At 39.2% G+C, this 16402-nt stretch overlaps 1 protein-coding gene across 1 annotated transcript; it reads right to left on the bottom strand.

The window, feature by feature from the left end:
* Positions 1 to 371: 371 nt before the first annotated feature.
* LOC131307487 (auxin-responsive protein SAUR32-like) lies at positions 372 to 1240 on the bottom strand. The gene is made up of 2 exons (XM_058334019.1): positions 922 to 1240; positions 372 to 888 (listed from the first exon to the last, which is right to left on the bottom strand). The coding sequence occupies exon 2, from the start codon at positions 831 to 833 to the stop codon at positions 504 to 506; it is 330 nt and encodes a 109-aa protein (XP_058190002.1). The 5' UTR covers positions 834 to 888; positions 922 to 1240; the 3' UTR covers positions 372 to 503.
* Between the last annotated feature and the right edge of the window lie 15162 nt (positions 1241 to 16402).

The following is a 16402-nucleotide window of genomic DNA, read 5'->3' as shown; positions in this document are numbered from 1 at the left end:
AAAGTAGAGTGTCATTAGTAAAAAGGAGAGTGACAAATCACTCGCATTTTTTTATCATTCATTTCGTACCATCATATCCATGGTCCTCTTCTTGTTTGAAAATACCTCAATAATAAGGAAACTGACAAATAGTACCTTCATGGTTATAAAATATTGGTACGGCACAATGAAATGGATTTGGCCATCACAATTTCCCCCCAAGAGGAATAAAATCTCAAGTAGTCTATTGACATTTACTTTGTTATGAAACTGGAGCAATTTAATCTATGCTTGGTGCACAGCTGCTATACTCTCTCCTAATGCTGCTACACTCAGTGATGTCATTATCGCCTTCATAAACAAAACAAGTGCTCGTATCAATTTTCTCGCACCTCAACTAATTGCTAATATTCTATTATCGCCTTCATCCTAATCATGCCAAAATTACCTTGGCATATCTTGGAAAAACATAAACGAAATGAGACTAAAAGTTGTCAAAATTTACAGATTCAACCACCACAGTCTCAAACCCTAAAACAACCAACATGGTGGTGTTGGTGGTGCTCCTTATCAATTAAACCTTGAACGTAGCGGAACTCCTCCACGCGGCAAGGGATGGTGATCGTACCCTTCTGATCGAATCCGTATTCTTCCTCTGCCTCTTTCAACAAATGCATGAACAACGGGTGATTCAAGTACATCACAGGCACCACGAATCTCTGCTGTTCTTCTCCCATATGGCCCGCCTTTATCGCAATAAACCCTTTCGGTGTCTTCCCTCCTCCTTGATTATGGTGGTGGTGAGCCCGATGCAGCAGATTAAAACTCAACAGACTCTTCTCTCCGCTACCCATATCTTCAAAAAAAATTACCCACAAAAGAAACGGAGCCTAATCTTGTTTTTTCTACCTTTTTTTTTTTTGCTCGGCTTGTTTTTTCTACCTTACTTTTTCTCGAGAAAATTTTGTAGGAAAAAGAGAGTGGAAAGGGTCAGCCGTGATGCCCTGCTTCAAGAGGGGGAAGAGAGAGACTCCATAACAGAGGCCTCGTTTGATTACTCATGGTTTGATGCATGAAGGCACAGAGGAATTACTCAAAAGAGAAAAAAGAATAGATGTAATCAGAGAGAGAGAGAGAGAGGGAGAGAGAGAGAGGAATGGGGATATTTAAGTTGTATGCATAATGAAATGGGTGAAGCATACATATGTGACACTAGGGTTTCTTGGTTTATGCACACAACTGTGATTCAGATCTCAATCTCTATGCAGATTCGGAGATTACGTTTTTATTAGGGTGCACCCCTCTTGGACAAACGTTAGGCTTCTTTTGGCCCAAAACCAAATAACACCCAACTACGTGGGATCCACTCTACTCGGGGTCCCAAATAAATGATCGGAGTCGTTTAATTTGTTTAAAATATTCTTGTAAGGACTCATAAAAAAAATCAGTTCCGCTGAATATCAGTAAGAGCTTAATTGATTTCTTCAATTTTTAGTCTATAATCACAGGGATCAAAACTTAGATGAATTTATCAAGTCCTTACTGTTATAAAACTGAGGTAATTTTTTGCAGGATAATTTAAAAGGTGTTTTAAACAAATTGAACGGTTCCGACCATTTGAGAAAAACTCCGAGATGGGTCGCACAAAGTCCGGTGTACATGGTGTACCCATAGGAAAGGCTCCTTCTTGGCCCATCACAAAATCTATTTTGGCAATCAAAACTTTTATTCGTCGACTCCATGGTTGTAATATATTTTAAAATCTATTGTGGAAATCGAAACTTTTATTCGTTGACTCCGTTGTTGTAATATATTTCAAGATGTTTTCCCAAGAGAAAATTAATTAATTGAATACTTAAGTCACGTAATTTTATTGTATTTTGATGTAAGATAGAATTATGGTCTCCGCCTATATATGCTTTAAAACAAATTTGACAGTGTCACACGATAAAAGTCATTGGATCAATCAGATCTCTTCAATAATGGACTATAAAATTACTACTAACAATTTTAGATTGCTTAAGTACTCCTCAACTAAAAGCCCAAATTTTGTGATTATTGAATTTTCTTGATTACCTTGCAATTATTAAAAGAACTTAATATAGATTAGATGAAAAGATAATTTAACGGATCTCATTCTCAACTGTCCGGTATGTTTTCAATCTTTTTTTTTTTTTTTTCAATCTTCCTCTACAAAAGTTTTGGCAAAAACTTAAATTTTAGTTCTTTATATGAAGTATATTAACGACTTAAATTAATTATTCAAGCCATTAAAAATGTAACTCGAGTACTCGACTAGGTGTACAGATCGTGTGTGCACAAATTATGAACAAATGGGTGTGTGGGACCCACTTAGGGGTCCCATCGCATGAATGATCCGGACTGCCCGTTAGTTTTAAAATAACTTTACGAACTGCTGGAAGAATAATCAGCACAATTGAATAACTTGAAGTGTTGAATCCAAAAAGAAATTTAAAATAATTGAATCGAACATGTAACTTATGGTTTGATGAATCAGCTTTGTCGTCAACTTTGCCCTGATCCTGCAAAACAATGTAAAAGCTTGAGTTACTGATGTGGTGGCTTGCCAACCACCCTCCGATGCCTAAGTTAGTAGAGTACTTGCTGTACAGTGAGAGTATTGAGATTCTCTGTTATGAGTTGCGTACCTTTCATTGGAGTTCTACTGTTGTATTTATAGACATCTTGATAGGACTACATATTGTAGATTCTGGATTACCTGTTTAAGGTTTGGGGAGTCCTGCCTTAGCTAGGAATCTCAATCCGTCCCTGATTATGTATATCAGGGGCATTTAATGCTTATCATATTGATGGCATCGTTTATCTTATGGGATTTTGTCTCTATCTAATCACGAAGTGGTCTCTTTTTTGGAATAAGTATATTCCATAGGTTATGACCGAATATTATTTCTCTTGATGTAGCTAAGGATCAGAGCTGGTCCTTAGACCTTTATAATAGCTTCGTCCGCGGAGCTAACCTTATATTATCTGACTCTATACCAGGTGAGGTTTGATAAAGAGGCCTAGGTCAGATTGGTTCTCACTCTCTAGGTCTGATTCTTGCAGTGTTGACCAAGTAAGGTCTATTATACTTATCATGGTTATTCGATTAAGCTGATTACTTTTCGAGCGTTTATTGAAGAGTAGGATGTGTGGAGGCAAAGTGAGAGATTGTGAGACACGTGGAAAATCAAGTGGCCGCAAAACTTGATAGTACTCGACAAATGCAGAGGAGCAACTGATTGGAAGGACGACTAATGGGAGATGTCAAACGTGTCGATGTGGACAATTGGGTGTCTCGTGGTTTCTAAAATCAAAAGTGCTACACACACAATGGTTGTGTAAAATACAACACACAACCAATCTCTTGTTGTGCGGAAGCGTTAACAAATTCAGAAACGGACGTGATTAATTGCTTTGTAATTGAATAAACCACAGAAAAGAAAGAGAGAGAAAGAGCAATCACAGAGAATACAGAGATATACGTAGTTCGGTAATGAATACGTACTCCATGGGCAGTCAGACGATCAAGGGTTTCACTATACGTAAGTAATCGAATGCCTAAAGAGCTACAGATGAGATCTCTCAGAGTTCCTCTCTTTGCCTCTCACAGAAAAGCTGCTGTGAATACAATACAAATAAGTAAAAAACCCTAAAATATGCTTATATACTAATCTGTCCTGTCTATGCTGGTCCGGACCAAGTGTGTGCTGGGTCGGACCAAAAAATCAGCAAGCTCCAGAAACGTAGAACACGCGCTGGTCCGGACCACCAAGGCCTTGGTCCGGACCATGGAGGTTGAGAAGTCCAAAACGAGCCAAAAACTACGAATTTCCACCTTGGCAAGATATTGGACTACGAACCAAAAAACCAGACATGCAGCAACCAGAAAACCAGATAACCAGAATACCCAAACGAATCGTGCTCTGACAGCCATCAGAGCACCCAACGGCGCATGCACCCGAAGGTGCTCAGATTTGCTGCATATGGATCAAGTCCACACAACACTGGAACTTGACCCCAGTGACAACCTTAGTCATCATATCAGCCGGATTATCCGTAGTACCAATCTTTTCTAACAAAATATTCCCCTTATCAATGATCTCATGAACAAAGTGAAAGCGGACATCAATATGTTTGGTCCGAGCATGATGCACCTGATTCTTTGCAAGATGAATTGCACTCTGACTGTCATAATGAACAACGACGTGATCTTGCCCAACACCCAAATCAGCCATCAGCCCATGCAACCAGATCGCCTCCTTTATGGCTTCAGTCACATCCATATATTCGGCCTCGGTAGTGGACAGTGCAACCGTCGACTGCAAAGTACATCACCAACTCACAGGCCCACCAGCCATGGTAAACACATACCCAATTGTTGAACGACGCTTATCCAAATCACCCACATAATCCGAGTCCACAAAACCAGAAACCAGGTCACAAACTGATGCGCACCTTTCAAACTTCAAACCCAAATTCACGGTCCTCAGAACATACCGCAAAATCCACTTAGCCGCTTACCAATGCACCTTACCAGGATCGTGCATGTAATGACTAACCATACTGACGGCCTGTGCCAAATCAAGCCTCGTGCAGACCATGGCGTACATCAGACTTCCAACCAAGCTTGCAATAGGAATGGTCGCCATGTATTTTCGTTCCTCATCTGTAGTGGGAGATAGCGAAGCACTAAGCTTAAAATGGGGAGCCAGTGGTACGCTCACCGATTTTGAGCTACTACCTACACCGAACCGCTCAAGCACCTTCTTCAAATATTGCTGCTAAGTTAGGTGAACGGTGCCCTTCACCCTATCCCGAGTAATCCCCATCCCCAAAATCTTACGTGTCTCCTCGAGATCCTTCATCTCGAATTCCCGACTCAGCTGAATCTTCAACCTGTCTATCTCCGCCTGACTTTTACATGCGATCAGCATATCATCGACATATAAAAGTAAATAAATAAATGACTTATCCGCAAGCTTTTTGAAATATACACAATGATCAAATTGGCTCCGAGTGTATTTATGACTCAACATGAAGCTATCAAAACGTTTATACCACTGACGCAATGACTGTTTTAACCCGTAGAGAGACTTATGTAATCGACAAACCAATTTCTCCTTACCAGCAACACGAAAACCATCAGGTTGAGACATATAAATCTCTTCCTCCAAATCACCATGTAGGAATGCAGTTTTAACATCTAATTGTGCCAACTCCAAATCAAATTGAGCTATTAAAGTTAGCAAAATGCGAATTGAAGCATGTTTCACAACAAGAGAAAATACCTCATTGTAGTCGATTCCCTCCTTTTATTCGTAGCCCTTGGCTACCAGCCTAGCTTTGAAGCTAATACCACCATTCCTTGTTGACTCTTCCTTCTTGGTGTAGACCCATTTGTAACCAATCTCCTTCTTGCCTTTCAGAAGCGGAACCAAATTCCATGTCTGATTCTTGTGAAGAGAAGTCATTTCCTCACCCATTGCTTTCTTCCACTCCACAGTTTCTTGACTACCCATAGCTTCTTTGAAAGTGGATGGGAAATTAGCATCTATAACTGGCAATGCATAGGCAACCATATCAACATACCTTGCGGGTACACGGATGACCCTTTTGGGTCGAGATGTTGCAATGGAATCTTTCTGCTGCTGCTGTTGCGAAGAACTATCTACTAAAACTTCACCCTCAACCGTATCACTATCATTTGATTCAACCCCAATGTCTTCTTCAACTGACTGAATCAGATCTTGAGGAACCATCGAGGTCTCTAACTCCACCTGTTTTTGAGCAACTTTATTACCCACAACCTGCACAGGCGGCTTGATCATCTCAGATTCATTGAAGGTCACGTCGCGGCTAATGATCGCCTTCTTTGAATTAAACACGACAACTTATATCCTGTAACACATTCCATAAAGCCCAAGAACAATGCCTTCTTGGCTCTAGGATCCAGCTTTGATTCCCTAACATGATAATAAACAGGGCAACCAAAAATATGTAAGGAATCATAATCTGATGCAGGTTTACCTGACCATACTTCCAATGGTGTTTTACCCTTAAGTGCAACGGATGGCAAACGGTTGACCAAATGACATGCATACTTCACTGCTTCAGCCTAGTACTGTTTACCCAAACCAGAAGTCGATAGCATACACCGCACCTTGTCCAGTAAAGTACGGTTCATCCTCTCTGCCACATCATTTTGCTGTGATGTGCCTTTCACCATAAAGTGCCGCGCTATACCAAATTTTTCACAAATATCGAAGAGAGGATCAGATTGATACTCTCCCCCATTGTCTGATCTGAGGCACTTGACCTGTCTACCTGTCTGGGTCTTAATCAACTTTTTTCACTTAAGGAAAATATCACGAACCTCATCTTTATGTTTCATGATATAAATCCAAACACGGCGAGAGAAATCATCAACGAATGAAACAAAATAATATTTACCACTCAAAGAAGCAACCTTAGCTGGCCCCCAGACATCCGAATGAATGTAGTCAAGTGTACCCTTCGTTTGGTGAATAGCAGTGCCGAACTTGACTCTAGTCTGCTTCCCCAGAACACAATGTTCATAAAAATCCATCTTGCAGGTCTTGGCACCTTTCAGCAAATTCTGCTTCAGCAGGCCTTGCATGGCCTTTTCGCCAGCATGACTCAAACGCATGTGCCACAGTCTGGTAGTGTCCGAATCATCCTCCCCGACATTGCTACAGACGGCGGCTGACCCACTTACAACTGCAATACCCTGCAGGTAATACAAATTGTTCTGTCGAATGCCCTTCATCATAACCATATCACATTTCGAAACCTTTAGAGCTCCACCTTCAATGGTAATCCGGTAACCTGTGGAGTCTAAAGTACCCAGCGATATCATATTCTTCTTTAAGTCCGGTACATATCGAACATCAGCCAAAATATGAACGGACCCATCATGTAGCTTCAGCTTGTTCTTCCCTACCCCGATTGTCTTACAAGCATGATCATTGCCCATAAACACTGCTCCACCATCAACCATGTCAATGCTGGAAAACCAATCCTTGTTAGGACACATATGGTAGGTACAGCCGGAATCCAAAATCCATTGATTAGACTGACAAACTAGATACGAACCCAACAGAGCTAAATTAGAATCACCATCTTCATCAGAATGTACTATGTTGGCCTTGGAACTATCCTTGCCCTTTTTCTTGGGACAATCTTTCTTCCAATGGCCCTTCTCACCACAATAGGCGCATTCATCCTTAGCAACTCTACCAGAAGTTGAAGTCCATCTCCCCTTAGAGTTGGAGCGACCCCGATTACCACTATTCTTCCTATTTTCAGACCTGTCCCTAACAGATAAGGCTTTTCCAGAATCTCCATGTGCCTGCATATCCATCTTGCGATACTCATTGTTCACAAGAGCATTGGAGACATCATCAAATTTAATGGTATCCTTCCCATACATTAAAGTGGTAGACAGATGGTCATAATCTTTGGGCAAAGAATTTAACAAAAGCATAGCTTTATCCTCATCTAGAATCTCAACATCTAGATTCAACAAATCAGCAATTATTTTATTATAATCATTCAAGTGCTCAATCATTGATATACCTGAACGATACTGAAACCTGAAGAGTTTCTTCTTTAGATAAAGGCGATTCTCCACGCTTTTGGTCATGTACTTATCCTCGAGCTTTTTCCACAAGACCTTCGCATTCGTTTCCTGCATAACAAAATACTTATGATCTTTGGCAAGACACATCCTGATAAAACCGCACGCCTGACGGTTGATCCGATCCCAATCCCTTGCATCAAGGTCCTCAGGCTTGTCTTCCAAAGTAAAATCCAACTCCTGTTGGATCAGAACATCCGTAACTTCGCACTGCCACATACCGAAGTTATTTTTGTCATCAAATTTTTTCACATCAAACTTCACACTTGACATAATCGGCCTTAAAGCCCCAGGTCGATAACTCGATTCAGTTTTGGTGAATTCTCTATCTTTTGGAGTTTTACCAGATTTACCGGATTCTGCAAACATCGTTCTTCAATAACAAAGCAAAAATCACCAGAAATAAACCTTAGATCGAAAACCTAGGGCTCTGATACCAGTTTGTTGTGCGGAAGCGTTAACAAACTCAGAAACAGACGTGATTAATTGCTTTGTAATTGAACAAACCACAGAAAAGAGAGAGAGAGAGAGAAAGAGCAATCACGGAGAACACAGAGATATACGTGGTTCGATAATGAATACCTACTCCATAGGCAGTCAGACGATCAAGGGTTTCACTATATGGAAGTAATCGGATGCCCAAAGGGCTACAGATGAGATCTCTCAAAGTTTCTCTCTTTGTCTCTCACAGAAAAGCTGCTGTGAATGCAATACAAATAAGCAAAAAACCCTAAAATATGCTTATATACTAATCTGTCCTGTCCACCCTGGTCTGGACCAAGTGTGTGCTAGGCCGGACGAAAAAATCAGCAAGCTCCAGAAACGTAGAACACACGTTGGTCCGGACCACCAAAGCCTTGGTCCGACCACGGAGGTTGAGAAGTCCAAAACGAGCCAAAAACTACATCTCTAGCCATCCGTTGCTGTAATAAATGGCCAGGATTCGCTCAAACTCTTTCCTATAAAAGTTAAACTTTTCCTTTGAATAATTTTTTTAAAATCTAGACCGTCCAAATATATCTGGACGGTCAGAATTACGCACACAATCAACACAACGGTTGTGTAAGTAGCATTTTTGTTCTAAAATACAGTAAGAATCAACCATCTTCATCTCATAAACTATCCACAAAGAGAAATGCTACAACCACATTCAAAATTACACATCTAAATACACACCATCTCACAAAACATAACGGTCTCATACACATTTGCACACGGATTGTCCACAGATATCTCATGGGCAATAAAGGGGCCCCACCATTCTCTGTCTACTCCTGTTCTAAAAATTGGTGTACAAAATCAAAATTTTGAGCAAATGGCCCATACGTTTTGGTTGCTTTGCACCTCCCAAAATATTTTATTTTCTCTCTCCCCCCGATATCTTTGTCGTAAGCATCAAAATGGGAGAAACGAGATTGTTGTAGCGGAATGATACCTCCAGCCATGTTAATTAAGCCCGTAAAGTACTAGAAGAACTCACTCTCACAATTTTAACTATAGGGAGAGAAGGAATAAGGCCCCGTTTCGAAACTAAAAATAAGTTCTTATTTTTTAAGAAGACAATTTCAAGCTCTAAAATAATGTGTTTACGCAAATAATTTTTTTAGTAATACGGGTCTTGTTTGATAGATCTTATCAAGATCTTTTATACGGTACAAAAAATATAAAAAAATTTATTTTTCATTTAAATTATTTTTGAGTTTAAAAATGTAAAATAAGTACTTATTTTTTAAGAAAGTGTTCTGAAATAGGGCCTAAGAATTTCAAGCTTTATTTCACTCAACGTCCGTGTAATTGATGGCAAATCACATGCTCTATATATAGACAAGCTTGGACCCTATCCTGATGTAACCTCTAATAACTTCCCACCATCAGGGAAGAGAAGTTGTAACATCCATGATAGCCAGTACTTCCTTAGAGCATCCATATTGTAATAAGCAAACACTACTACAATAAACCATAAAGATCATAGCTATTGGCTATGATTGTAAGTTTTCTATCACACTCTTGCTACCGTGATGGATCTGGATGTGATTGTAAGTCACTCTCTTTTATCACAGTTATAAACCGTGATTGAAAGAGAGAAACAATCATGGCCAAAAGGCGTGATCGTTTCTCTTTTATCACGGTTATAAGCCGTGATTGTTTCTTTTAGGCGAGATCATTTCTCTTTCTGGGTGTGATTATATGTCACTTTAGATCACGGTCTATAACCGTGATTGAAAGTTCAAAATGATCACACTACCATAAACTGAGATGGAAAACCATTGCTTGTGATCTGTTCTTTGTATCTACTAGACCATCTTTTCTTGTCATTGCCAAGTTTCGAACCCACGCACCCTTAGTTGATTTCCTAAGCTCTTACCACTAAGCTAGCCAAGAACTTCTGTTACGTTAGGAAAACAAAAATATTTATACTTACTTCCTAAAGTGAGAAAACTTTTTTTTCCCCTTAAAATTTGCTGAATTTTTTGAAATGCAATTAACATGATATTAAAATATATAAAAATACATATATAAACATTATTTAAATTTTTTTAAAAATATGACAACAAATCTTTTGCTAATCAAAATTAGTTATTGGTCACCAAAAGATTTTCTTGGGGCGAAAATTTTAGTTTTAGCTAATAAATTTAGTAGACATTATTGTTTTTTGTTATAGTGTAAGCTTTGTATTTTTATGAAAATTATCACAATCTGTAGATTGTAACATTATAGACAAACTTTAGATTTTTTTTTTTATAAACTAACCATTTCACATAGATTTTGTGTTTATATTGAATTTCAATTTCAATGGTGGCTTCTCAATTGAATTTTAATCCTTTTCAAATAAGGCTAAGCCATAATAATATAATTGCTTTTTTACCTAGTGTGTCAAACGTATACTTGGAAGACATCCGAAATAACTAAATTTCACTACTACAATAAATCATAAACATCACGGCTCGCCCACGTAAAAATCGTGCACTAGTGGAACAGTTCGCCCGTCATCGAAGAAACAACTGGGCACCGGTGGAACCCAGTTGTGGAATTTGCCTTCTCTCTCTATATCTTTTTGGACGTGAAGATAAAGATGAAACGTAAAGATATTTTGGGATGAGTGCAATTAGGGCTTATCTTCTTACCTTTTGTAAAAAAGAAAAAAAGAACTTTTCAAAGTTCTTAAACGACATCGTTTTTCTCACATAATTTTTCAAAGTCTGCCTAAATGCATATCAGCCCGCATACGTGAAAATTCAGATTGCGAGCCTAAATAGGTAGGCTTTTTATCTCACCGTAAGAGTGTGATAATTTATCTCACTTTTTTCCGAGCTAAAATTTTTTATCACGCTACAAGGGTGAGGTCATTTCTCTTTTATCTCGCCGCAAGAGTGTGATCATTTATCTCATTCTTTTCCGCCCTAAAATCTTTTATCACGCTACATGGGTGAGGTCTTTTCTCTTTTTTATCACGCCACAAGGGTGAGATCTTTTCTCTTTTATCTCGCCACAAGAGCGAGATCTTTTATCTCATTTTTTTCTGCCCTAAAATCTTTTATCACGCCTCAAGGGTGAGGTTGTATTTCTTTTATTTCGCCAAAAGAGCGAGATCTTTTATTTTGCGCTAAAACTCACTTTTTATCTCAGTTTTGGACTTAAACTGAGATAAAAAATTTAAGCACTACTTTTTATCACGCTTTCACTGAAAACCGTGATCTTTGCGAATCTTCTTAGTGTGACGCATATCTATTATTGTAGTAGTGAAATTGGTATGGATAAGCAAACTTAACTACAATGCTAAAAAAATACCTTACATTGTAATAAGCAAAGTTACAAATCTTTTAGCAAATAACTAAATTCCACCCATTCCATAACCAAACTCAACAACTTTTACCAATAATCAAAACTCAATAACCAAACCCAATAACCAAATTCAAAACTAAAAAAATTAAAAAACACCTTACATTAGAATCGTCTCATCGAGACGAATAATTTGGTGTGGTCGGGTGCGTGATTGGAACTCGTTTGCAATTGGACATAGGTGCATTGCGTATTGTGGGGGGATTTTTTTATAGGAATACAAAAATAACCAATGTGGAGGTCAAGTTTGTTAAGTTTGATTATGAACTAAATGGATAATCAAATGCTGACGTGGCACATTTTGATTATCGATTTTGATTATTCCCATTGCGGATGCTCTTAGTGGGTAGTTATTCTAATACTCCGTAAGTTACCCATTTGTTTTGGACTCAAAATATATAATCCTATTGATAGGTGCAAACTGACCTCCCAAGGACAATCTATCCTCGGTAGCCTAGCATAGCCCGAGGGTGGATATTTAGGTAATAAGTTAGCCTAGGGGCACATAAGAACTGGCCCCTACTAAGCAGCCCAAGGGCTAAGGTCAGCTTATGAGCTCAGTTCGTATACGCATTCAGTTCAGCCTAAAGGGCTAGTTCAGCACGTATAGTGCCCAGCTCGGCCTAAGGGCCTGCTTAGGAGAAAAGACAGTTAAACTAATAACCCGGGACCAATTATCATGAAATATTCTACGAAGGAAGTTTATATAGTTTAAAGGACTCCAAGAACAGCTAAGACCTTATCTCGTCCTAAGGGATTGGGCCTAAGAATCCTAAGGGATAACGGTGGAGAATCTAGATGCCACAGGCTCTTAGTCTTGATAAGAATTATAGAGTCCTAAGGTAAAAAGGACACTTCAAAACCCATCCAAATCCGTTATAAGCGGATTAGTCCTAAGGGTCCAAGTCCTAATGGGACTCAACCTCCTAGAATGCCTATATAAAGAGACCAATTCCACAAGAGTGGTCCATTGGGGTAAGTAGCTTATGCTCGATTAATTTCATTAGTCCTTCCTCTATTCTAAGGCAAATCGACTGACTTAGGTATCGGAGGAGGGGTGTTGGCGACAGCCACGCCGGTGCCCATAACTTTCATCTGTTTTGCATGTCGTTGATCGAGCACGCCAAAAACCGATTCATCACCTATGTAAATATATTTTACAAATTAATGTGCATGTGCGTGGCTTACATATGTTTCTCACCGCCGACAGCCGGTCCAATTGCCCATCCCCGGCCACGCCACTGAATCATTTTTGAAAAAGCATTACCACGACATCCAATATTTTGTACTACATTTTGTTTGATATATATTTTCGATACCATCACAATGCAACTGATACTGTTGCGTGTTCCATTATCGCTATCCAAGTCTTGGAGAGAGAGAGAGAGAGAGAGAGAGAGAGAGAGAGAGAGAGAGAGAGAGAGAGAGAGAGAGAGGATCCAGTGAGAAATGAGAATGGAGAAATCATCAACAGTGGGAATTACTGCTTTGAAAGAAGCGGAACTGTAGGCATGTGATTGATTCCCTATGCGATTGGAACTGATGAGCTTTTGGGTGTTCTCTAACCAATGACATATTTGACTTCAAGTAATTCGTGGGTACTGGTTGAGTAATAAGTAAGACGTCAAATGTCATTTTTCTTGCCGAGCCAAAATTAAAGAAAGTCCCTTTTTCTTAGGGTGGAAAAAGGGTTCACTGCTCCCCTACTTGTTTGGGCGAGAGCATCCATGTTTGACTCTTCACAAAAATGTTTGTTATATGCCCAAAAAAGTTAAGAGGGGAGCCCAAAAATTGTGTTTAAGAGAGGAAAAAAGAGGTACATTTGATTTGACATTGTTAGTGGATAAAAATATATTGTGGGATTTGGAGACCCTGCTGACCGTGGGGTTAGCAGGGGTGCTGTTTGGGCCAAATCTACGCCGTTTTGTGTTTGGAAAATGTCCCCTTTTATGCTTGTTTGGTCCCTGTTTGGTACCGATTAAATGAGCAAGAGAGATTAATGATTTATTGATATTTTATGGGACCTATTTCGGGTCCCATAAAGATGATTCAAACGGTTAATTATTCTTAAAATGTCTTTATGGGTTTTTGAAAAAAATTAGCTGAATCTGGTATCAGTAAGGGTTGGCTAAAAAATCGTAGCATTGATGTCCTACGAATTCTGAAATAGCCCTTACCTTACCGATATTGAATTTAGCTAAGTTCTTGTAGGAACCAATAAAAAAATATTTAAAGAATAATAAGGTATTTGAATTATTTTTGTGGGACCCACAAAAAAAATCATTAGTCAGCCAGATGAGGACCTTTTCCAAGCACACAATGGCGTTGTTACTTGTTTTGGCCCAGACAAGTGGACATCACTCTTGCTTGATAGGTGCGTAAATACATCTATTTACGTTCCTTAACTTGAGTTTGTTATGTTCAATTATTATATTAGTTGGAATTTGATACTTGTTTTTCTCATTTCAAGCTTGCGCAGCAATTAAATGGTGTACGGAGCTAAATTGAGAATTATTTTACGTGATGGGCCCACGTAGAAAGCCAATTCAGTGCAGAAGGAAGTTTGTTGAGCTTATGATTTTAAATATTGGATCCATATTTATAATGGACCAATGAGGCTAATCTTGGAGAAGTAAAGCTTGACTTGTGGGCCTAAGCAAGGAAGTTAATATTGAGCCCATGGCTAACTCACGGCTAAGACAAAAAGGGCAGGAAGGGTTTAGTTCGGGAACTTCTTTCCACGGAGAAAAACAGAGAACGAGGCTGCCGGCTGCAGAACAAAGAACGGGGCTGCCACCCGGAGGATTGTTTCGAATATTTTCTAGGAGCTTTAGACTTTCTGAGTTGTTTTTCCTTTCAAGTTTTGAAATTTTGTTTAATTACTTGCACTCTAGTAGCTCATTTTAATTTTAATTCTTTATAAAAGTTGTTCGTTGGTACTCGATTAATTTATACCACTTGTTTATTTTCCCTCTCGAGTAATAAAAATATGTTTCAAACTAGGGTTTCTTTCAATTTTTGCTTGATAATAAGTGATTAGTTGTATAGGTAGGGTCACGGGATAATTAGGTCATTAACCTAAAATTGAATTTTCTTTATTATTTCGAAAAACAGGAGCAGAACGTTTCTGACCTGGCCACGGTGTTAATGAAGTACGTCCGTTAGCGGATCAAAAAAAAAAGTACGCCCGTTAGACGAACCCAGACATTATCGGACCCCACGTAAATGGTGGAATGGGAGACCAAAACTCATTCTTCACTGCGCATGGGTAAACAATGACCATTAAGATTCGCATATTTTGGAGTAGATTTTCTCTCTCTAAAGTTAGACGTTTTTAAGATCACCGAATAGAGCAGATAAGTTCAAGACTGGTTGCGAGTGCTATGAACCCTACGACCGTATCTCCTTTTAATTATTTAAAAAAATCAAACAATTTCTTAAGTTTAGTTAATCTTAGCATCGAATATAAGGTGTGGCTACCTAAGAGCCAATTTAAATAGTAACAATCCGAGTTTTTGAGTCAATACACATTACCGTCTTTGTGGATTCGACTCCAGTCTTACCGGATATTGTGCTACGTTGGTCTCAGCCCTATGCTTGGGGCAACCCATTATTTTAGGACTAGGATTTCGTCAAGTATTTTTGGCACCGTTACCGGGGACGGTAACGTATGTTAAGAAGTCGAGTTGTTATTTTGTTTTCTTTTTAGTTTTTGTTTTGAATCATCATAGATAAAGGTAAGCAATCCTCTATTGTAGGAAAACAATCACCTCTGAAGCCCAAGTACTACTGCTTGACGGAATCCTAGTCCTAAATTATTGGGTTGTCCCAAGCGTAGGACCGACCCAACGTAGCACAATATCTGGTAAGATCGGAGTCGAATCCACAGAGACGGTGGTGTGTGCTGACTCAAAAACTCGGGTTGTTGAAGTTTAAACTGGCTCTTAGGTAGCTACTCATTGTCGTTTGATGCTAACTAAAACCTAGAAAATTGTTTACTTTTTTCAAATAATTAAAAGGAGGTACGATTGTAGAGTTCATAGCACTCGCAATCAATCCTGAACTCATATTCTCCAATCGGTGTTCTTAAAAATGTTTGACTTTAGTGAGAAAAAGCTACCCCGAAAGATGCGAACTTTAACAGTTGCCGTTTACCCATTCGCAGCGGAGAATGAGTTTTGGACCCCATTCTCCCGTTTACATGGGCATCGACGATGCCCGGGTGATGAGCACCTAATTTTGTAGATATTTGGTGCGCCTAATCCCGTTTTATGTCATTTGTTATATGTTTATATGCCGTTTTTAGTGATTTTGCACGTAAGATTTTTCGTTGAGTTTTTTAGGTAATACGCGAATAGGAGGGTTTGTTTGGTGTTTTGAACAACCCTTGAGGGCAAGCGAATAGGCGAGACCTTGAAGAACTCAGTCGACGGGGCTTAAGGATGAAGAACTGGAGAAGTCAGAGCATGCTATGAGCCGTCAGGTGGCAAAAAAGAGGCTTAAGGAACTTGACCTGCCAGGAAGCATAACCGTATCGATACGGTTCCTGGAGTATCGATACGGTTTCAAAATAGAGAGAAATCCAACCTTCAGCGTATCGATACGGATTCCTAGAGTATTGACACTGTTTTGTGTGTATCAATACAGGTCGTCTACGGGGAATCCTGGGTTTCAGAGCAAGACAGCTCAGTATCGATATGGCTCTGGAGTATCGATACGGGAGGCTTACCGACTTACTTTTTGACAGCTTTTAACTTTTCATAAGTTGCAAGTTTCCACTTTTGGCTGTATTTTGGATATTTTGGAGAAGAGAGAGAGTCTTTGTATAAATAGGACCACCTCTCTCCCTCCTTTACTACCTAGTCCATTACTTTCTTAGTCTGTACTCCATTAATGTCTCTT

Source organism: Rhododendron vialii, chromosome 1a, assembly GCF_030253575.1.
Source record: "Rhododendron vialii isolate Sample 1 chromosome 1a, ASM3025357v1".
Classification (NCBI taxonomy): domain Eukaryota; kingdom Viridiplantae; phylum Streptophyta; class Magnoliopsida; order Ericales; family Ericaceae; genus Rhododendron; species Rhododendron vialii.
The sequence above is the reverse complement of the archived record's forward strand: the minus strand, read 5'-3'. Positions and strand labels throughout refer to the sequence as shown.